Source organism: Antedon mediterranea, chromosome 2 (assembly GCF_964355755.1).
Source record: "Antedon mediterranea chromosome 2, ecAntMedi1.1, whole genome shotgun sequence".
NCBI lineage: Eukaryota > Metazoa > Echinodermata > Crinoidea > Comatulida > Antedonidae > Antedon > Antedon mediterranea.
The window spans coordinates 10,892,219-10,915,852 of NC_092671.1; the positions used below are offsets into that span (position 1 = coordinate 10,892,219).

A 23,634-nucleotide genomic window follows, 5' to 3' on the forward strand; every position below is an offset into this window, starting at 1 on the left:
GCAGTAGGAAAATGTTGTATAACAAACTCTACGCCCGTCCCCTACCACCACCCCACATCTGCTCTTCTTGTGGTATCAGTAGCCTGTTTATTTTCATTTTTTTTAAATATTATATTATCATTTATTATAATACACCTGATTTTATTCATGCAATTTGATTGGTTAATTACGCATCACCTGTCTTGGAATGTGTCCTATCATATGTTTCGAAATACAAATAATGTGCCGTAATTAGATTTGTTAAAGGATATTTAAACTCGGCTCGCGCCTCGTTATAACCTTTCATCATTCACCTCATGCCATTATTTCTACCATTATACTCATAAACATTCGAATCATTATTTGTATTATTACATGTTTTATGTGTTCATGTTCAGAAAGTTTTAGGGCTTCATCGTCCTGTCACAATAACAAACCTTTTTCCTTACTCAAATTATAATAAGTGCGTTGATGGAATATCCAATTCATCGTAAACAGACATGATCAAATTAAATATCACAGACGGAGGATGCCCTCTATCGACTTCAAAATATAGGATAGTCCTCATCGACTGAAGTATAGTACCAACTGTTCTTAAACTTTATTCGCACACCATCGAAGTTATCGGCAGCTTAGCAGTATAATCACTAGCGAGGGCCGAGTTTGTGTTCGTATTTGGCAAAAACCTAATTAGTTGTCTGTTTTCAAATTCAATGTATCTGTAGCATCATTTTAAAGATGATTCGCTACATAGGTATTCTTTTTATTCTACACACAGGTAAGATTGCAATGTTGTACTTTTTTAATAGTTTTGATCATAGAGATATTTTATCTCTATGTTTTGATCGACTCGCTGTACTTTATATGCATCATCATAACATTAATAACATAAGTAGTAGTAGTAGTACATTGAAGTTAGTGAAATGTTAGGTATAGGCCACAGTTAGGTGGCTCAAATCAAGTGTAAAAAGTGCATAGATCGTTTTCTTACTTAACCGGGATTGTGACTGTAGCATGGTAGAAAACATGCATTTAACCTTAGAAGTTATAGGAATACTATAGGAGGCTATCTATAAAGAAGCATCATTTTAACAGAAAGTGCGGGTAGGAATTCTTATGTTGAACAAACTAAATTAAAAATGTCAAAGCCTATATAAGCCGATAAGTCCCCAGTAGTAAAGTAAATTGTTGTACAAATTGTTATCACAGCAAAGTGTGCGATAAGCACTAAACCCGATCATGTTATCACAATATATAAACAGAAGCAGGGGCGGTACCGTGCCTGGTAGGGTTAAATCGCGCTAATGATCACATCTTCATATCTGATTAATAATCATTAATCTTTGCTACTTCTTTCAAATTGTATTTGTTTGTTTCACTAAAATAATATCCAAGATTTATCTCATGCCGTGAAGTATTGAAGTAAAACAAACCGAATAATACGGTAGACTAAATACTTATATAAGCTTAAATTAATTAGGAAACATATGCATTATTTGGAATTATTTCCCTTTAAAATGTTTCTATTCTTTTTTAATGTTCTATTTATTATCATTTCTTTTTTTAAGGCTCGCCGAAAACAAGATGTTTTTCTTCATTCTTCGGGGCATCTGCCTTCAAACTCTAACCTTATATCATTATATTATTGCATTGTATTTTATTATCTTTTATGCCAGAGTCTGTAAATAAATGTTATGAAACTTGACCACTTGAAACTTGAATAGGGGTGGTGCCCCTTGAAATTAGATGCCTCACTGAACGAGGGTTTACTGGTAACAATCGAAGTTGTGTTAAAATGAATGGTTATAAATAAGATAGTATTGAAAGTGGCTTACTAGAAATTAAGAGTAATTGATCCAACAAACTGTGAATAAAAAACTAAAAACAAAGGAAATGGTTTTCCTCACGGTAGACAGAATTTGTTTAATTTGGAATCTAAAGCTCTGTCGACACTATCAAACTAGTGTAATAATCAAAAATTGTGATTTGTCCAAACATGGTAGTGATATGCCCAAATATGGTAGTGATATGACATCATCATTTCCATGTATGTATGTATGTATGTATGTATGTATGTATGTATTTTTTGTCACATAAATTTTATAGTGTAGAGACAGAGCTTAGAGGGAAAAGAAATAATGTAAGAATCAAAGGTATTCTATCATTTAGTTTCACTTCTTTAGAGTTATGCTTATCTAATTTATTTCAAAATGTATTTGCCAAGAAAATGAAATGTGAAACTTTACTTAAAATTACTTATATCCTCTGAATAATGTACCCCGCTATAACAATAACAATAAGAACAATTACATATTTTAGTAGTATGAATTAGGGTTTGAATTCGATTAATTTTTTCAAAAAAACTTTAAATAAATACTACTAATTATCTCCTCGAAATGATCAATAATAACAAATACAATAGAAATATTATATTAGTCTAGGAAAATCGAAATATTATATTAGTCTAGAAAAATCGAAATAAATATTATATTAGTCTAGGAAAATCGAAATATTATATTAGTCTAGGAAAATCGAAATATTATATTAGTCTAGAAAAATCGAAATAAATATTATATTAGTCTAGGAAAATCGAAATATTATATTAGTCTAGGAAAATCGAAATATTATATTAGTCTAGAAAAATCGAAATATTATATTAGTCTAGGAAAATCGAAATATTATATTAGTCTAGGAAAATCGAAATATATTAGTCTAGGAAAATCGAAATATTATATTAGTCTACGAAAATCGAAATATTATATTAGTCTAGGAAAATCGAAATATTATATTAGTCGAGGAAAATCGAAATATTATATTAGTCTAGAAGGCTTTTTAAACATAACCAGAAACTATTGAATCAGTTGTTATCACTACATAATTATTGATTGAACTTTCAACAATCTGGAATGAATGGTACCGGGTTTAGTTGATACCAACTCACCGCTAGGAAGATAACAGTATAAATGATTAACATAGATCTTTAGGTCACAAGAATTTGAGTGGACCAAAGATATTAAAATATATGTATATTTGTTTACGCTGATTATATAAGGTACAGACTGTTACCTTTTAAAACATATGTATGTATAGTTGTGCCGTCTAAGAAATAAATAAACAATATATAACCAGGGAAGAGTGAATTCTTCCCTGATATAACAATACTCTATAAAATAAACTAAAATTAAAAAACTAAAAATTATGTTCAAACTGTCTCTGGGGAAGGACTTCGAACAATAATGTAATTAACAACTTTCTATCATACATCTGCAACACGTCGACTGGTTGTCCCTTTGTGGTACTGAAACTGGGATAAGGCATTATAACAAAAGATTTGTTAGATATTTTTTTTTTCTTTTTCCCCCTTATATTTATTTTAGGCAAGTCAAGATAGTTTATGAGCACTGTAATTTTCATTTATATTAGACAATAAATGAATCTGTATCTGTATCTGAACAATGGCATGGTCATTTCGGCTCACTTTCAACGAAGATGTAATAATACATAAATGGTTTTTATAATTCCTATCATAGAATTTTAAATGAAAAACATTGACTTTGAAAATATTTCTTGATTTTTTTTTTTTTAGTAAACAGTCAAAGGTGTCCAAGCGGATGGCTAAGCTATGGGGATTCATGTTATTTTGTAAGGACAGATGCAAAGAATTGGTACGAATCACGATTAGCATGTGAATCCGATCAAGGAGATCTAGCCGTAATTAAGACAGCTGATGTAAATGTAAGTTCACACTGAGATTCTTAGATAATCACGATTAGCATGTGCATTTGAGTAAGGAGATCTAGCCATAATTAAGACAGCTGATGTAGGCCTAAATGTTAGTTCACACTGAGATTCTTAGATAATCACGATTAACATGTGAATTCGACAAAGGAGATCTAGCCGTGATTAACACAGCTGACGTAAATGTAAGTTCACACTGAGATTCTTTGAAAATAACGATTAGCATGAGAGCAATAAAGGGAACTAACCAATAAGACAGCTATACTTCGATTATTGGATTATTAGATAATTCAGATGTGCAAGACCCACACTAAAATATAAAGAGTCACTTCCACAGAACCAACAAAGGCGCGCGAATTACAATTGTTAGGTAAGATACCATTCGTAATATCCTAAACGAACTAAAAAACAGATTATGGAGGGGCTATTCATGAATGCCCAATATTAATCATTGTAAGGTTTAAATAAATAGTCGGTGTTTTTATCATTTTTACTACCTTAAATTGACATAGGCCTAGTCTTTTAACCTTGTTTGTTTTCTTTCTCTATCAAGACATTTTTAAATGGTTTGATCAAGGATACTGGTACGTCCCACTGGATAGGGCTACATGATACAAGTACTGAAGGAAACTTTGAATGGGTTGATGGTACAGCTCTAGATCCCAATAACGCGTAAGTAAAATAGGCTTACTAACACATCTCGTATTATCACACAACGACAATATAATTGGCATATTGAAATATTAGAGAGTGTTGTTTTGTGTGTGTAACCGTAATTTTGAAAGATTAGTATAGTAGCATAGCATATTTAAATAAACCCTATTCAAAAATGGTTCCTATTCATATGATAACCAATGCGCATATGTACGTAACTTTTTACCGCCAAATCAGACAATGGAATTCTGGGGAACCAAATGACTACGGAAGCAATGAAGATTGCTCAGAAATCCGCACTGACGGCAGATGGAATGATCTGGCGTGTACAAATAATCGACGAATGATATGTGAAAGAGCCGCGGGTAAGGGCATCTGCTGAAAGACTGGCGAAAACTAAATCAAAACATTTCTAACCATTTAAACCATCGCTTAACACCGGTTATGATGTTTATTGAATGTTTTCCACCGTGTAATCATTTACTTGTCATCTTGTCGATTGTATTTTTTTTAATGTCATGTAAGCTTGAAAATATACTGACGTAGCTAACGTCTAAAATCAATTAACTATTAACGCGAAAGACAAATAAATAAATTTATAAATCAATTATATAGCACCGATATCCATAATGGCGATTTTGAAGATGTTGACAATCAAAGATACACAATTGAACATTATAAGGAGAGTTGTTCTACTTACGAAATAATATTAAATTACAGAATTAATATGAATAAACTAAACACTTTGACTTAGGTTATGGGCACCTGGAAGACCGGATTCCTTAAATGGAAACGAGGATTGCACAGTGATGTTCACTAACGGACTATGGAATGACCAATTTTGTACTTACTCCAAGAGGTTTTTATGTGAAAGGCCCAGTGGTAACAACCGTTCCCTCTTCACATAATGCACACATAATAACACGTGCACTTAACATGAATTGAAATTGTATAACGACATTCGCTCCTCCTTTGACAAAATTGTCACCACATAATTGTTTATTCATTCACAATTTGGTAACTGCACACTAGGAAACCATGGCAACAAAACCAAACAAAGTGGGAACCGCTTGCTTCTGATAAAATAACATTAGGCCTACTACTATACTATTATATAAAAAAACATAAATATGTACATGAGAAATCATAATAAATACCAATTTTAAATTTAAAATTAGTATTATTATCAACTGTGTAATTGATAATCGGAAAACAAACAGGAAGTAAATTGTATTAATCAATCAATCAATAAATCGAGTTTAGGTCCTTCATTCCTCGGTTCATGTATTTACCTCATACATTTTACCATTCGCCTTTTAGTACATTTTGTATTGTATTTTGCTTGTTATGCCTCCAAGTCAATATTCCATGTTGCTCATTTGCTTACAGTATTTCCAATGTAATATCGGCATCATTATAACGTTTGAGTTAAAGTTAACGTTTAACATTCGGTCAAATTCATACCATGTTCGCCTAGTTTAATGTTTATTCTTATATAGATTCAATTAACATCAACCGCCTAAGTAAGCAATATAAAATACACATCAAATAAACATGCAGTGAATTAACCATCTAATGAATCGATTCATATTTAGATATTCCTATAAATTGTGATGAGAGTGAACGATGGTTTGATGGCGCTGGACAATGCTACAAATTCATGGACCGTGATGCATCATGGGACGATTCTGTCAATTACTGTACATCGGTTGACGCTGAAATATTAAGTATTAAGTCGCAAGATGAGCAAAATATAGCAACATACATTGTGGGAGTAAAAAGTGCTACTGTTTGGATCGGATTGTCTGATAAAGTAAGTAGCCTACTGCTGGTAAGATATTGAGGTAACTCCTAGGAAACATGAGATGAAGTTATAGGCCAACACAAATCAAACTTGCTGCAGTTTACCAAACATTTTGTACTCGAATGCTGGAGTAAATATAGGATATAAGTATGTACTTGATCGATTCTAACTTGACCGGTCCAGATCATTATAGTTCACACTTTGTTTTGTTAGAATGGTGGGTCATCAGGTATGTACCAATGGAGCAACGGTGATCCATACTCTTTAACAAACGACTACAACAACTGGGCTCCAAGCCAACCAGACAACAAGTAAGCTTCTGTTACGTTAAAGTTAAATTCTTGATCGTATTGGTAATATAGTCAGCATATTTTTTTAACTTCAGTATCTGACTTAACGAATTCGATAATTCTGACCGAAATCGCCACAAAATAAACGCAATCGGAGTATAATGAAAAATGTATCAATTTATTGTTGCATGACTTTATAATTATAATCATTGTTGTGTGTGATGCCTATAGGTTCTACACACAAGGAGGAAATTGTATTGAAATACTAAACAGTGCCAACAACGGACAATGGAATACAGCTCCTTGTACTAATCTTGCGAAATCTATTTGTCGGAAAGCAGAAGGTAACACATTAGTAAATTAGAATATAAACTATTTTTAATATATGAAACCCTCTATACATACATTAAACACTAAATCAGAACTTACAATCTGAAACCCATCCAGCTAGCTAGTTATGTTAGAAGTATGTGTGTTTTTCCTAGGTACCTGCGCACCAGGATGGAGGTTGCATAAAGGATATTGTTATCAGTTTAATGATAACAACGCACAAACGTGGACTGATGCAAAACACTACTGCGAAGCTCAAGGTGCTTATCTAACATCAATCCTAAGGTAAATATGACAAATATGATATTTTATGTACTATTTAAAAATAAAATTTAATACACAAAATTAGAGTACAGAATAGGATCCAATCTGTCTGTCAGAGATTATGAATATTGACATTTTTGTTTTGTAAAATCATACAATTAGTTATCAACAAATGTAAATTTAACTATTTCAAAAATGTCCAACATTAATCGCACTTTTATGTGGAACGTAAACCACAATGAATTCTTTGCTGACCTTTAATGTTTTTGTTTTTTTGTTATTTTAGCAACACAGAAAGTGATTTCATCCAAAAACAGTTTGAAGACTTGGCAACAGTTGGAATAACCGATTACTGGATTGGAATTTCAGGTAAAACCTTGTGCTTTGTTATGGGACGTTGAGATCTGGTATATTAAATTCACAATGTGCATTGAAATGGACTGTCCAATAAAAGTCTATTCTTGTTTCAGTTTTTAAACACACGTTGAAACTGTCTTTATAATACTGATTATGTTTCTTTCAGATTATGCAAGCGACGGTATCTTTGCATGGACAGAAGGTACATCAACCGCAGGTTACAACAACTGGAATCCAAACATGCCAAAGAATATGCCAAACCAACCAGACTGTGGAAAAGTTTTTGTCGGTAAGTAATAATGTATACTATATATTTTGGAAATGAACTTTAACGAAAACTGAGAAACTGTTGAAGCTAGCAGTGCATATGTGCGCTGAGGCTATTAAATCTCCCACTCAATTAGCTGTGTAGTGACGCTCTAAATGCCAGCTCAGACAGAATCGTACGACGAGGCCCGAAAAAAAAACGTCTTAACTCGTCGATACTGTCTGAGTTGAATCCCGACAAGACGAGTCGTCTTGAGATAGTTTTTAGGTCGTCGAGAGAACGCTACCCGAGTTGGCTAAGGCTATACCACTTCCTAAGCAGAACAAAATTAACATAACATAAAACGGAAGTAGATTAAGATGAACATTGTTTATAATATTATTAAAAGAATCCGCTGTATCAAAGTGATATAATAATAAGTTTGTCTTGAGCGAAGAAAGATTTTGAAAATTCTTTGTTTTATTAACTTTAGAGGATTCTACAGGAAAATGGGATTCTGACAACTGCTTTCTTTTACTTGCTTCTGTTTGCAAAGCAAAAGTCGGTAAGTACTGTATAATTTAACATTTAGTTTCCAAGTTACACTCATATAAACTTATACAAGACAACAACTGATTATGTAATTTTTCAATCAAGTTATTAGTAAATTTTCTTTTACAGGAACAAATATCAAAACAGTCTCTCCTATTGTTGGTGAGTACAATTAATGTATATACTGTATGTTTAGTCTTACTAAGACTAATCTCTATGTTGCTATGTAAACGTACAATATACATCTACCAAGATGATGCTAGGCCTAACATGATGTGAACATACATTTTGTTTCCAGGCGTCGGTTCCTGTCCTCCTGGCTGGATTCTAAATGGTGACGGTTGTTACAAGGTTACCAGTGACACTGACTTAACATTTGACGCTGCATCTCAGGCTTGTCAGTCTATCCAAGGAGAACTTGCAAGCATCCACGATGCAGATACACAATCTTTTCTATCACGTGAGTATGTTCGGCCTCTGTACATCTGCTGGAACCGCCCACATTAATGATAAATCTCTATCTCTATAGTAAAGGGCACATCTAAAATGTGACTATATTCACCATTGATGACTGTGGAGTATTGTGATGATTCTTCCACTAGAAGGTGAAGCGGATGTACATGACTGTAGGGTGTTCAACAAATCCTTTCGTTTTAGACACGAAATATACTTTACAATGAATCCTTTACAACCTTTAGATCCAATCCGTCCTTGTACTACCTGATTAAGTTATTCAAGATTCAATGGAGTTTGCTTCTGTTCCTTCCTACTATTGCTCTACCTGATACAGTACCATTTTTGTTTCACTTTAGTTCAAACGCAAATTGCAAGGAAATACTTATGGGTTGGTCTACATGACACCACCAATGAAGGAAAATTCGAATGGCTTGATGGAACACCTGTAAGTTTAACTTATACATCTTTTGTTTAGGTGTAAAATAATATCCAGTATGCCTAATAGGTCCAACCAGGAATTCGTCTACTAGTTAAATAAAAACGTAACTCTAAACAAACCAATGTCTTTTTTGCAGTATGACTTCTTTAACTGGGCACCAGGTGAACCCAATGATTATGGTTCTGGAGAAGACTGTGTACATCTTGCTCCTTGGGAGAACTCTATGGGAGAGTGGAACGATCTGGCCTGTACAGGAACAGCAGGATATATATGTCAAATTGCCAAAAGTGAGAAGGAATTTATCTATATAATCCTTGGATCATTGCGTAGTTCGCTGCTGACCCCACGTACAGAACTGTACTAGATTATGCCTAATATTATGGATTTGTTATACTAAAATACATTTATTATTTTCAGCATGTGAGACAATGACAAGTGGGGATACAGATGACCAGTATTACTACCGCTATCATGACTCGCCTCTTTACGAATCCCGTGTTGATTTCGATGTCAAAGCATCAAATGACGTACACATAGGGTTGTCGTCTTCGCCCGCAGACGCGAGTGAAATGTACGAGGTTGTCATTGGAGGTTGGGGTAACCAGAACTCCGCTATCAGACGTTGTATTCAGTGTTCAAATGAGGTGTATGTATCAACTCCAAATATTCTGAATCAAAATGAGTTCCGTGGATTTTGGATCACTTGGGACGATAATGGAAAGATCAGTGTTGGTAAAGCAGGGCAGGCGTCATTCATGGAATGGACTGATCCTAACCCTCTACGCATTGCTTATGTTGGATACACAACGGGCTGGCAGAGTTCTGGAGAATTCAGGTTTTGTGACTTAAGTAAGTGAACATTTTAACACAATAATGATAAACATTGTCCAGTTTTAACAAGCGAATTTGAACTTGAAACATAGTACACTTGGAATATGCAGAAAATACGTAAAGAAGAATATTATTCAAATAGTGTTCTGTTTGTGAAATACAATGTGTAATAATTTTGACTTTTTATTGATCTTGTGTGATTGTTTTTATGAATTATAGCCGTATCCATCATCATGATTAGCATCAAATCCGCATTAAAAATCATAACTTATTTGTCAATTAACTTAATCTATATCTCTTTTACAGCTTCTGGGGGAAGTGTACCACCTCCACCAATGCCAACTCGTAAGTCCCAAAACTGATTATTAATATTCCCCATTTTAAAAACAATATGTAATATATTAATATGTTATTATAATGTTTACGTATCAAACTATATCTTAATATGCATGACGTGATTACACACTACACACACCTATATTTTGAAGAGAAGAACAAAATAAAAAATAGTATTAAACACATTTCACGGCGGCTATGATCAGTTAAATCAAAACTTCAATCCTTTTTTCTATCAATCGTAAATAATAAAGTTATTATTATTATTAACTAATATCGTTTGTTTGTTTTATAGCTGTATTCAGTCAACGTTGTGGTCAAAATTGGGAGTATGACCCTATTAGCGGAAATTGTTACTTGTTCCGTCCAAAGGATTTCAAGAAATGGACTGACGCTGAAACGACGTGTAATAATGAAGGAGGATCATTGATAAGTATAACAAGTTTGACGGAGCAAAGCTACATCAATGGTATGCACGTAACATATTCTTGGATCAGGAAAGAGTTAGTAGTAGGTCTAAAGAGTTATTAGTAGGTCGACCTCAGGATGTGACTTACATGTATAGATAAAAAGTAAAATAACTATAGACATCATGACATCACCAATACATTGCTTTAAATCTAATTGGTACTATTATTTAGCTCGAATTGTGTACATAAATGAAGGCGGTTTATGGACTGGGGGTAATGACAAAACCCAGGAAGGTGGATGGAAGTGGTCAGATGGAAGTCCATTTGCGTACCTGAACTGGAACGCAGGTAGATCAATTTAACTTACAATATTATTATTTTTCATTACCGTATACTTTTTGTCAAGCTTATCTTATATTATAAATATCTGCTCGTTCGCATCGCCAGTACCGTACTGTTCAATGGTGATCCGAGATACAAAGACAGTTCATCAGATAACTTTAACCCGGTTCGGAGTTGAAGATAGCTAAGAATCCTAAATATCCCTCAATGCAACACAAAACTGAGATAGCCAGGTAATGAATTTATATTCAGTAATTTGAATAATTTATTAATTAATTAATTACTAATTTGTTTACGATTATTCATATCTTAATTTCAGGTGAACCAAATAACGCAGGAACATTAGGGGAGCATTGTTTAGAATTATACACAAACACTGGAGTATGGAATGACCAAGCATGTGGCGATACACTGGGATATATTTGCAAGAAAAATGGTAAATTTATTACAAATATATGTATTCTAAAATGCTGTAAAATATATCTTTCGGCTACGTTAGAAGTTGATATGTATTATGATCATATCACAAAAACAACTGACGAAACAAAAACTTGTAAATTAAAAGAGACGTCAGAAACCCACTGGGAACTCAAGTTCACACGTCGGCTTGGAGTAGGACAATGTATTAGAAGTACATACAATTTAGTATAAATTACATAACCTAGAAGTGGCGTCTATGAGCAATAGATAAAGCGCAGGTATTCTTGAATATTTGCTTGCAGTATAAAAATACGATAAAATCGCTATTCCGGTGGAAAATAATACAAATACCTTATACATTCTCTGTATATATGAACCTACTGACCTACTGTATAACAAGTATTTAATACAGCCAGACACGTATCTAGTTGAATTGCGATAGTCAGTTAGACTCTATGAAGTGACTGCTTAAAGCTGTTTTCTGGCTTATGTTGTTTTATCCAGGTAAGATAAAGACAAGAAATATACTAATATTTCTGAAAACTGAGTATGTTCTCAAGAGCTGTTAGATTGTAATATTAATTATGCTTTCATGAAACTATTTTCTAAAAAAAACATCAAACATTATATTTCAGGTTATATAGTATCGCATTTTAGCAGTTATCCAAACGCAGCCATTGAAGGGTTCGACAACATTCATCTTACCAACGTTTACCCAGAGGATTGTGCCCAAAGATGTATTGCAGAGACCTCATTTACTTGCAGATCTTTCGATTATTACAAAAACAGCCAAGAATGCGACTTAAGTGATAAAGATAAAGACATGGTTGGCGGTTTAAAGACAACGTACGATGGGTCTCCATTTGATCATTACGAAAGAGGTAGGCAACGACATGATTTTTCTCATTGATGCATCCTACACCATGCGCCCCAATATTTGAGTTGGGTGGGGGCGTTATTTAACGTTATATATAAAGACAAATAACCGCAGTTTATATTATAAATTTATAATCAATCAACAATCAATCAAAATATTCACAGGAGCCTGCCACTTAATTAAGATTTAGTAGTTGTGATTAATCTTTGTAAATTCGTACAATTCGTAAAATCGTTGTTTCAAAGGAGTATACCATATAATTCATTTATTTTTTACCTTACACCTACACATAATATCATATTTATAATATACAAATACACATGGTTGAATTAATAATCAAAACATGTTTTATTTAGTTATGGATGCTACCACCGAGATGCCAGCAACAACACCACCCCCTAATTACCGTTGCCGTGATGGTTGGAATTCCTACGCTAGCTATTGTTACTACCTTTCAAGTACTGATGGAACATGGTCTGAAGCTCGTGATAACTGCCGAGGAATGGGAGGCGATCTTGCATCAATACACAATGACAACGAAAATAACTACATCAATTCTCTGCAGACTACATGTAATTATATTTATTACTTTTTTTTGGGTATAATTTAACACAACCAAACAAGATGGAAATATTAAAACTATATTACTTTGGGTCTACATTTAAATATCATGGCCTAGATTGTGCCTACTACCAAATAATAATATCAAATATCACTCTAATTACGAAAACACTAGAAAAATAAGGGAATGTATAAATATATAGGACTGGGACAAACTTAGTCAATGGATGTCAATTAGATGACACAATGCTTATCATGACGAAGATTATAATCATGCTGACATTCCAATATTACAGCGTCTAGTGGTAATATCTGGATTGGTTTAAACGACTTGACATACCAGATGAGTTTTACCTGGAGTGATGGCTCAGACACTGATTACACAATATGGAACACAAATGAACCTAACAATCACCAAGGAAGTTCTGAAGACTGTGTTGAAATGTACACCAATGTATGTCAATAATGTATTACAAAAGTCATACCACTTAACATTAGCAAGCAATTGTATCGGGACGATAGATGAAGAACTAAACCAATCCAACCAGTTCCGATAAAGAACAAATTGAGCTAAACATATCTATAAATTACCGTCTCCTTCCGTCTAAAGGCCAATTTACACAGAGGAGCGGTAACGGTAATACAAAATACACCGTATGCTATTCCTTATGACCATTTACACACAACGCTGAGTGGTTTCCGCTCAGGATAGATACAGATTATACGCGGGACAAGCTACGCGGTTTTCCGCTTACTGTTACGGCTCGTCTGTGTAAATTGACCTTTACTGTACCGAAACGATCTTAGTTTATTTACCATATGACAATAATCCCATCCGATGTTACTGAACCCTGTTCATTGTTATTTTAGCATAGGCCTACAGTAAAAACAGAACACACAACTAATATGTTTATTTCTTCATCAGAGAGCATGGAATGACAATGACTGTGCCAGCAGAAGAAAGTTCATTTGCAAAAGAAAAAAGGAGAATCTGCCTCCAACACAATTTCCTCCCACACCATCTGGATGTGATCAGGTAAGACAATAATGATAATGACGTAGGAGAACATTAACCGTAGTTTAAAAATCATAAATTCTGAAAGTACTAACCTATCATATGATGGCAATAAAATCAACGTTTCTCTATGGCGAGTCTAATTATGTATTTTCAGGGTTGGATCGGTTATGACTATTCGTGTTACTTGTTTGTAAGTACATCGCCAGTAAACGCAGATTCGGCAAAGCAGAGTTGCCAGAGCTTGGGCGGACATCTTGTGTCAATCAATGACAGGTAAGAATATTTAATTTTATTCAAGCCAATTTTTTGTATAAAACTTATATTTTAATGCATTGTTTTAAAACCATGAGTATAATATGTATATTTGTGTGCTACAAATTGCAATACTTAGAATACAATTTCTAAGTATTTAGATTCATTCATTCTTATTAATGGTGTCAACTTTATGTAAGAAGTAATGAAAAACAAAAAGAAAAAAAAGAGAGGAAATAATAAAGGTGGGTTGTTCCCACGAAAGAAAAAATATTCGCCCTGTAAGATTTAGTGTAGTGTGTGTGACTATAAAACGTGTTATTTACTAATCAAATGGCAAGGAATCAACATCATTGATAATAACATTAATGTACAATTTGTTGGTAACCCTTGCAAATGTGATGTCATTAAAATTAGGTTTGAGCAATCGTTTGTGTCAAGTCAGCTTGGTCTTGCAAGTGGGCAGTATTACTGGTGTGGACTTCAAAAACAAGACGATGGGTCATACACATGGACTGATGGTTCATCGGTAGATTATACTAACTGGAACAAAGGGCAACCAGGTATGATAATAATTATTTATGTAACGCTTTATTTAAAATGGCTAGTGTGGATTGTTTAAAAAAAGAAAGATACCAAAAGTTGGAGACAAAAACAAATTCGAAAGTATATAATGTAATTTTCTCCCTTTGCTTTTTCAACGTTATTTTGTAGATGACAGAGAAGGCAAATGCGTAGCAGTTTCATCCGGAAAATCTGCGGGGCTATGGGCAGACTCGGCTTGCGATTCACAGTACAACTACATATGTGAAAAACTCCGTTCTGGTTACACAGACAGACCCATAGTTACCTATGACCCGACCGATCCAAGTAGTTCAGGATGTGCTAATGGATGGATTGGATACGGAGGTAACTGTTTTATGGTAAGGTTTTATAATTTTAATGGTATTTGATTTTTTCTGTCACACTGAATCATCGACAGGTCTACACCAACTAACGAGGATTTGTATCTAACAAACATTATTTTATTGCAGATAAACGAAGCGAGAATAACATCACAATTGAAAACATGGTCAGATGCCTCCGCATCCTGTCGTTCACAAGGAGGTTACCTTGCCAGCTTCCATTCTAACGACGAAGAATCCTTTTTAAAACAAGTGGCTAAAGTCTCGTAAGCAATGTGGCATTATTATATGACTTTCTTTTTGATTAACTCGCTTAATTAATAAAAACAAGAATTTAACTTTGGCCCATTTAACACCTTATTTTACAGAAACTGAAGTTGGCTAACATTGCGAAAAATCAAACGTAATGTTTTGTACTATATCTTACGCTTTGTTTATTCTAAACTTAGATATACTAGACTTAAATACAGTTTAAATCAATGTTTACTAATCAGGTGACTTACCTTAATTCCATGACGTTCAGTCTTGTTATGTGTACATGATCAATTAATAGTATATTTCCGTATTGTCAGTGTATCGCATTCTCTTCATCAAAATAATTCCAGAACAATATAACAATAAAAAACAGTATATATATCCAAATAGTACCTTGAGTGTAGGCCTAGTCCAAATAAATCCTGGTAGTAAGGGTGCATGTTATCCGATCCGGCCTACTGCCCGCTATCATCGTTGGTGTGACTGGTGGTAGTAAGAAAAGGGAACTCTGGTAGGGCCTAAGATACCGTGTGCCTTAGTTTAACTGCTGAATTAAACAGCATCTATACATAGTTACTGTGTATATATTACAGATTTTCCGTAAAATTACTGACACCAGTTAATTAAATAGACGACCAGCAATTGTCTTGATTCGCTATATTTTACTCCGAAAATTGTTGACGAAAATGTATATAACTCGTTCATGGTTTACGCATGCGCCGGTGTGATCCTTCCGGGTTAATTGCGCGATTTTTAACCGTCTGTAACGGGTCGAGACTAAATATTATTTTCTATTTATACTTTCTTTCTCAGAGACACTGCTACAGGTTATTGGATAGGGCTAACTGATCAGACCAAAGAAAATGGTAAGAATAAGTATTAATGAGTGCAAAAATGAAAATATTATATATATATATATATATATATTAGGATAAGGATGAACATGATTGTCATATTGGGATTAACAATTGATGAGTGATAGATACATATGGTCTTGATAATTGTGATGAGGATGAAAATGATGATGATCATAAGTAAGGCTATTATATTACTGTGATGACAAAGAAATTGATTGATTGATTGATTAATTGATTTTAAACTCTGTCTACACTATCAAACTTAACTTTATGTGACAAAAAAAAAGTGATATACCAATATATGGACACGGTGGTCATATCACTACAAATTTGGGCACACTTTTTCCCCACTCAACCAGGGTACTGTATGTTTTGTTGTTCGGTGTCTTGAAATTATTTACTTCTGTTATAAATATTTAGGATTTACTTGGACTGATTCCACGCCAGTTGACTATACAAACTGGGAAAATGGAGAGCCCAACAATGTGAACGAAGAGGACTGTGTGGAGATGTTCTTTTCAGCACGCAATTGGAACGACATTGGCTGTGACCGAACTAGACATTGGGTTTGCAAACTTCCAAAGGGTGTGTGATTCTCTCTTGATAATATAAAACACTAATATGCAAAAACTAAAAATGGTATATATATTAAAGAAGGCTACTGTAATTTATTTCGGGCTGACAACGTTAAACAAATTGTATAAATAATTGAATTTATGAATATCAATCCCTTAACTTGTTTGTTTTTTATTTATATTTATTTTTGTGTTTTGCAGGCGTACGACCAATCACGGTTCTTCCACCGATGACCCCAACGCCATGTAAGTACTGTACAGTTGGTATTATTACTAAATATACATTTTTAGGCTTTCTTTGTTCCAGGAATTCTTAATTCCAGACTCTTCTCTTCATCTTTATTCCATCCATCTCTAGCTACGCATCATAATCCTATTATATGTATCATATAACGGATCGTTATTTGTTTTAAGACCCATTGTGTCCTGGTAATGAAGGATGGATCCAGTTTGAGAACAATTGCTATTTCTTCAGCCAAGCCTCTGGTAGCGGACGCTTGTCATGGCAAGCCGCGGACGACTACTGCCATGTACAAAACGGAAGACTTGTTTCAATCCATACTGCTCCAGAAATGCAGTTCCTTAATGATAACGTAATTATAGTTAACTTACATTAAATCTACCTTATAATTTACTAAATTATCAATATAAAAACCTAAGTAATTTAATAATAATAAATATATATTTGGGTCCAAACAAAGTGTCCAACCGTAGTTGTTATAAAGTGGGGTTAAACTAAATAGTTATAAAAATAATAATAGTTTTGAAATCTATGATTAAAATTAAGTTAAGTGAAACAAATGGCCATGACTAAAACATATTTTTTTTATTGAATGTGTAGACTGACAAAACAATTAGCTCCTACTGGATTGGCCTCAGAGAATATGAAGTGAAAGGCATATACTCGTAAGTTTATGAGTTGTAAACTTCAATAATGTAAATTAAATATGTAATGTGCATACTAGTATTATTTCCTGTATCGTTACTCACGTTACACAACATATAAACATCGATGTATAATAAGAAGTGTGTACAATAGCGTGGCATAATTAAACATGTTTGTTAATGTATTTTGACGCCATCAACCAAACCTCTCGCCAATAATATGCAGAATGGGAAACCAATACTTTCTAAACCAAGTCGCAAGGCTGTATTGGCTCGTCAGAGAAAAGTCCTGGAACGGTGACAGGATTTGAACATGGCATTGACATACAAATACCAATCAATTGACATCCTAGCCCTCTCCTAAAATGTTTGTTAATTAGTATACAAATAATGAATGTTTATGAGTGCAATGGTACAAATAATGGCACGAGGTGAATGATGAAAGGTTATATCAACGAGGCAAAGCCGAGTTGATATAACCTTTCATCATTCACCAAGTGCCATTATTTGTACCATTACACGAATACAAAACATTCATTATTTGTTTTATATAACATCTAGACGTTTTTTTTTCGTACACAAAAATGTTTCAAAAAGTACTATTTAACGATCGTTGAATAGTGCGTACTATTGCACGCCATGTGACCCACATTCGTCCAATCAAATGACAGGAATTTATATAGGTGTTATATAAAAGGAGATGTGTCATGCCAAGGCGATCTAACAACAAGATTCTGAGCTTCGGAGATTAAAGGATTTATCTGTGGCCGTGACACGATCAGTCCAACGTCCCTTAACAGACATCGTGCATCGTGTGAATACATAGTACAGACCTGTTGGCATTTATCGCAGCCAGACATAACCAAATCACACATTTGTTCTTATACAGCTGGTCCGACTCCACTCCATTTGATTATGTCAACTGGGCAACTGGTGAACCAAACGATTTCAACGGAGAAGAACAGTGTGCCGAACTCTACACGTCAAGTAAATTATTTTATGTATTATCTCTTATATAATATTACATATTTTCCATAAATATTTATCTTGGACCTTGGTTTGCAATATTCAGATTACCAGTATTAAACTTTAAAAATGTAACTTTAAAAAAATTTACGTCACATCCACTTTGGCAATATTACGTGTTGAATTAATATAACCCCTTTTGTATTTACTTATAGTTGGTTCCTGGAATGATCTCAACTGCGGTGACAAAATCCCATTTATCTGCAAGAAGCCTTATGGCAGCGTAGTAACTAACCCACCACCGATAACAGCACTGCCTCAAGGCAACTGCCCTTCTGGCTGGATGGAGTTCAATAAACGATGTTACCAGTTCCACGGCTCTGTTGAATCTGATCGTTTTGGTTGGATGGATGCAAGAGATAAATGTCGCGGATTGGGAGGTGACCTTGTCACCATCCACGACAATCGTGTCAATGGTAAGCGTGACAAATACGGGAATATTTATACGCTGAATAATTGACGTCACGTTATATTCAACGCTTAGTCTTTTTAGAGATGTAGGAGGATATGATCACCTACGTAATTTGTCAATTTTAGACTCTGCCTCCCAAAATGTACTTAAAACAAAATAAATACAAAATCATATCTTCTTTTATTATTAGCCTACCAGGTCTTGACCTGTACCTGTCTATATTGTATCTGTATTTATTTGTTATTTTTCCGGGCATCTGCCTTCATTCTCTGACCTAATTATCATTATATATCTGCACTGTATGTTTCTTTTCTTTTTTTGTCAGAGTTTGTAAATAAATGTTATGAGATGAAAAATTAAAATGAAAAACGACAGTTTTCCACACCTAATGCATAACGATATTATTTAACCACCTACAACTATTTTATATTGTAGCATTCCTAACTACTAAGTTGAAAGGACTAGATTACCGTATGTGGGTTGGCCTCAGCGATCTGACCAACAACAAACAGTTTCGATGGACGGACGGATCAAGTGTAGATTACACCAACTGGGCTAGCGGAGAACCTAACGAAGCTGGTGGCGGGGTTAGTAGCATTCTATGTAACTTATTATACTCTCGTTTGCGAGAACTCGTTTGAAAGAGACGACTGTCGCAATTGCACGAGTTAACGGTACAAAGTATTGGTATTTTATTCACAAAAACAAAATAAATTTCAAACACATGAATTGAGTGTATGTAGTAACTAACACTATACTTCGTTATAGTGCGGTGGTAGTCGAAAAGGGAGATTACCTAAACTGAAAACTAACATTAATACAATATAGTAAACTAATTATATTTAACTGTGTTTAATCATTTAGGAAGATTGTGTTGAACTAATTGGTAGCGAGTACCAGGCAGGTCTATGGAATGATAATGCTTGTGATAAAAAGAACGGATACATCTGCCAAGATGGATTCTGTAAGTTATTGTTACTTTTTTCTGGCCCTTTAATCAGCATACGTTCTTATATGAGTATAGCCTTTTTACAATAACAATAAAATGTCTCTATTTAATATACATTGATATAAAAATGTTTAAATTAACTCTTCTTCTAGCATTATCTGCCCCAGAGCCTCCCGTTACCAGCTCGTCTTGTCGCACCGGATATCGTCAGTATTACGATAGCTGTTTTAAATTCGTGGACGGTAGTTTCGATTTTAGCAAAGCTGTTACTGCTTGTACAAATCTGGGAGGTGGAGCGGCTTTAGCAAACATTATTGATGTTTACGAAGAAGCTTTTGTTGAGCAGGTTATTGGAGATAATGGTGGAGCAGCAACTTGGATTGGAATGGTCGATAACAAGGTAGAGATAATCACATTTCAATACAATTACAGTAGGCCCTATGCTATTTTAAAGCGTATTTAAAAACGTCTGTTTTTTTATGTAGAAATGTACTGTACGTTTATCTTACATATATGGAAGTTAACTTGCTTACTTTAAGTGAGTGATACTTGGCCATCTTTAATTGAAATTAGGAGGCAAATAGTATTACTCGTATATGCTGCCTCCTGTCATGGTTTTTATGTGTGAGTCATGTTCGTTTGGAAGAGTTGGGTTTGAAACAAAGTAATAAGCTAATGAATTATATGTGTTTCTTACATCAATATATAGATTGCTGGCGAGTACCAATGGGTGAATGGATGGCCAGTTTGGTACACTAAGTGGGGCCGGGATGAACCCAGTTTTGGGTCCGGTGAAGGCTGTGTGATGATTGATGAGACTGGTTACTGGGACGATACTGTTTGTACTGACAACCATCCAGCACTGTGCAAGTACTCGTTAGGTAAGAGGACACATTTTGAAAATAATAACAAACAGTTTACAATAAAGATGACAAGATTGATTTTGCCCAGTAGGTCTACTACTACATAGGTACACGACAAATTACGTGCATACGTAAGCATATAACTGTTTATTGAGGTTACGAATTCCCACGCGTGGCCACAAAGTACCACGCGTGGCCACGAAGTACCACGCGTAGCCACGAAGTAGCCACGAAGCTAGAACGTGGGTAACGTTGCAGTAGTTTTTAGCTGTACTGTATGCGTATATGATAATATGAATTAAAAAACTGAATTAATGTCTAAACGCTTCGGAAGGAAGAAATACACATTAAGTGATAATGGATAATATATCAATAACTTGTAATAAGACTCTGTTTATGTAGATGTCTTGTGAACAGGATTGGCACCTTTAAGAAGGATAGTGTATGAATTCGCTTATGGTTATCCTTGGCAATTTGCCTGAATATAGACAAAACAATTATCGTTACTTATAATCAATGTTATTTTTAGCACCCAAGCCAACAAATCCTCCAGACCTTCCTGGAACTTGTCCAGTCGACTGGGAAGCATTTGGAAGTTATTGTTACTTCTTCGAAATACAACGTTTGTCTACCATATCATGGCCTGAAGCCCAGTTCAATTGTGCAAAGATTGGCGCACATCTGGCTAGTATTCACACTAAGGCAGACAATGACTTCATATCAGCTAAAGCAAACAGTGCTGAATTAGATATATGGACCGGTCTATACAGAACTGACAGTGGTTAGTAATTCATTTGTTCAATTATGACAGTGCCTTAGTTTCGTCATGGATTTATAAAATTATATACCTCCATGGTTTTGGTAATGGATAGAGAAGTCTGGTAATGAAGTTAAGATTCACATCGGTTAAAGTGGTAGGTAGGTAGTAGGCCTAAATAGAACGGTTTTGCATGCATAAATGAAAAAAAAAACTGCATCTTCAATTTTAAAAAACGCTTATTTGCGAAGAGATTGCCCTAATTGAGCAGTTCGTTAATAATGAATGTTAAACGATCGTTTAATAGTGCGTACTATTGCACGTCATGTGACCCACAATCGTTCAATCAAATGGCAGGAATTTATTTAGGTGTTATAATATAAATAACATAGCACTAATAGCACTTTACTTTACATTTTCACACCCCAATCATTGCAGGTGGATTTGCATGGTCGGATAACAGTCCGGTTGATTACACTAATTGGAATGAAGGAGAGCCTAGTCTTATACATAACGGTGAACATGAAAACTGCGTTGAAGTTCTACGACCATTAGGCAAATGGAACGACATTGAATGTATGAATAGTCAGGGATATGTCTGCAGAATTGACAAGAGTAAGTGATCACTATGGGCCTACTTAAGTACTTATCTCTGTTTCAAATGGCCAGAATACACACGTATTATTATGTATTCAAGGCTTAATATAATAAAATATTTTGAACAAATCCTAATATATTATTTACTGTATGTGCATTCCAACGTAACACAATGCATTATTTATTAGCACCACTAACTGGAATGACAACTAAACCAATCATTCGAAAAACTACAAAAAGTAATGGAACACCACCACCTGTTGGACGAACGACGAAAAAGACAACAACACGACCAACTCCACCGAGACAGCAAACAACTCAAAGATCCATACCAAAAACAACAAAAAATAATGATGGTGGTAATGAAAATCAAACAAAAGGTAATAAAAGGGGTCAGTCATATTTGAGAAATTCGACTAGCTTTTTATGTAAAAAATGCTCAAAAGATATAAAATGCAGGGCGCCCCCTATATCGTCACACATTTCTGGTTTCCTAATTTACAAGTCGTAACCCAATGTTGCAGAGCGCCCTCTATATCGTCACACAATTTCGGTTTCAAACTACACAAAATAGGTATAACTTAATGACCATTTGTTTTACCGAATAATATTATGATTATGAGCTATATAGTAAATAATTATTATAAATATATTACTAATTTTAATTCACAGAACCAATGAATGCTGGCGTCATTGCTGCTCTCTGCGTTGGAGCACTGGCTGCTATTTTACTTGTAATCATCATAACCTACTGTGTAGCTGGCCGTTCATCTAAGAAATCATTAGACCCAACCGGAATAGACAGTGTTGGATTTGATAACGCCCTATATGTTGCCGGATCAAATAAAGTACAAGTAGAAAAGAAAGAAAATGATTACGACGCTTAAAATTATAAAATATAGATGTACTGTATATACAGTGTTTTTAGGGAATATTGGAATTATTTTAAAGTAAAGCATTATCACATTGAATTTGTGAATTTTTTGCTTACAGATTAGGACAAACTAGTTTGAAGGCAAAAAAGCAGCTTTAAACGAATTGTGTATAAACATATTGTAACTTTCTATAATGAAAATATGCAGCCCAGAATTTAGAAAAAATACAATGCAGAACATATAATAGAACAGTATTTTTTTTTCTTTACAAATACTGGTTTTCTAAATTTATGCCAAATTATTTGTAATTTTGAAATTAACGTTACGGATATTCAATTTTAAGATGCTGATCTGCAACAGTAGTCGACCAGTTGAGAGTTAATATATTTTGATTATAAATGCGTGCCATACTTTGACAAAGTTTTATAATCTGTGTAAATTTTGAATTTTATTTGAATTATTTTTGACTTAAAAATACCAATAAATATAAAATTGTATTGTGTAACTGATTGTATATGTCT

The 23,634-nt window shown here is 34.2% G+C and overlaps 1 protein-coding gene across 1 annotated transcript; it reads left to right on the top strand.

Annotated features, from left to right (window-relative positions):
- The first annotated feature begins 717 nt into the window (after window positions 1-717).
- LOC140039269 (macrophage mannose receptor 1-like) lies at window positions 718-23,511 on the top strand. Its single transcript, XM_072084873.1, has 43 exons — window positions 718-757; window positions 3,566-3,714; window positions 4,271-4,389; window positions 5,126-5,253; window positions 5,967-6,184; window positions 6,389-6,486; window positions 6,697-6,809; window positions 6,951-7,080; window positions 7,346-7,428; window positions 7,583-7,705; window positions 8,157-8,228; window positions 8,345-8,377; window positions 8,514-8,675; window positions 9,028-9,116; window positions 9,247-9,397; window positions 9,528-9,959; window positions 10,248-10,286; window positions 10,573-10,746; window positions 10,919-11,035; window positions 11,349-11,465; window positions 12,085-12,330; window positions 12,683-12,898; window positions 13,184-13,341; window positions 13,813-13,923; window positions 14,060-14,178; window positions 14,575-14,720; window positions 14,872-15,080; window positions 15,192-15,328; window positions 16,131-16,183; window positions 16,595-16,759; window positions 16,951-16,995; window positions 17,164-17,342; window positions 17,591-17,655; window positions 18,524-18,621; window positions 18,816-19,076; window positions 19,508-19,659; window positions 19,937-20,036; window positions 20,174-20,421; window positions 20,731-20,902; window positions 21,414-21,665; window positions 22,080-22,256; window positions 22,427-22,618; window positions 22,911-23,511. The coding sequence occupies exons 1-43, from the start codon at window positions 718-720 to the stop codon at window positions 23,123-23,125; spliced, it is 6,303 nt and encodes a 2,100-aa protein (XP_071940974.1). The 3' UTR covers window positions 23,126-23,511.
- Window positions 23,512-23,634: the final 123 nt, after the last annotated feature.

Bases quoted from the DNA above. Each gene is read 5' to 3' on its own strand.
- LOC140039269 (XM_072084873.1), top strand. From the start codon at position 718: ATGATTCGCTACATAGGTATTCTTTTTATTCTACACACAG. The intron at 9,117-9,246 runs GTAAGTTTAACT...TCTTTTTTGCAG, and splicing joins AATGGCTTGATGGAACACCT to TATGACTTCTTTAACTGGGC. The intron at 15,081-15,191 runs GTAAGGTTTTAT...ATTTTATTGCAG, and splicing joins ACGGAGGTAACTGTTTTATG to ATAAACGAAGCGAGAATAAC.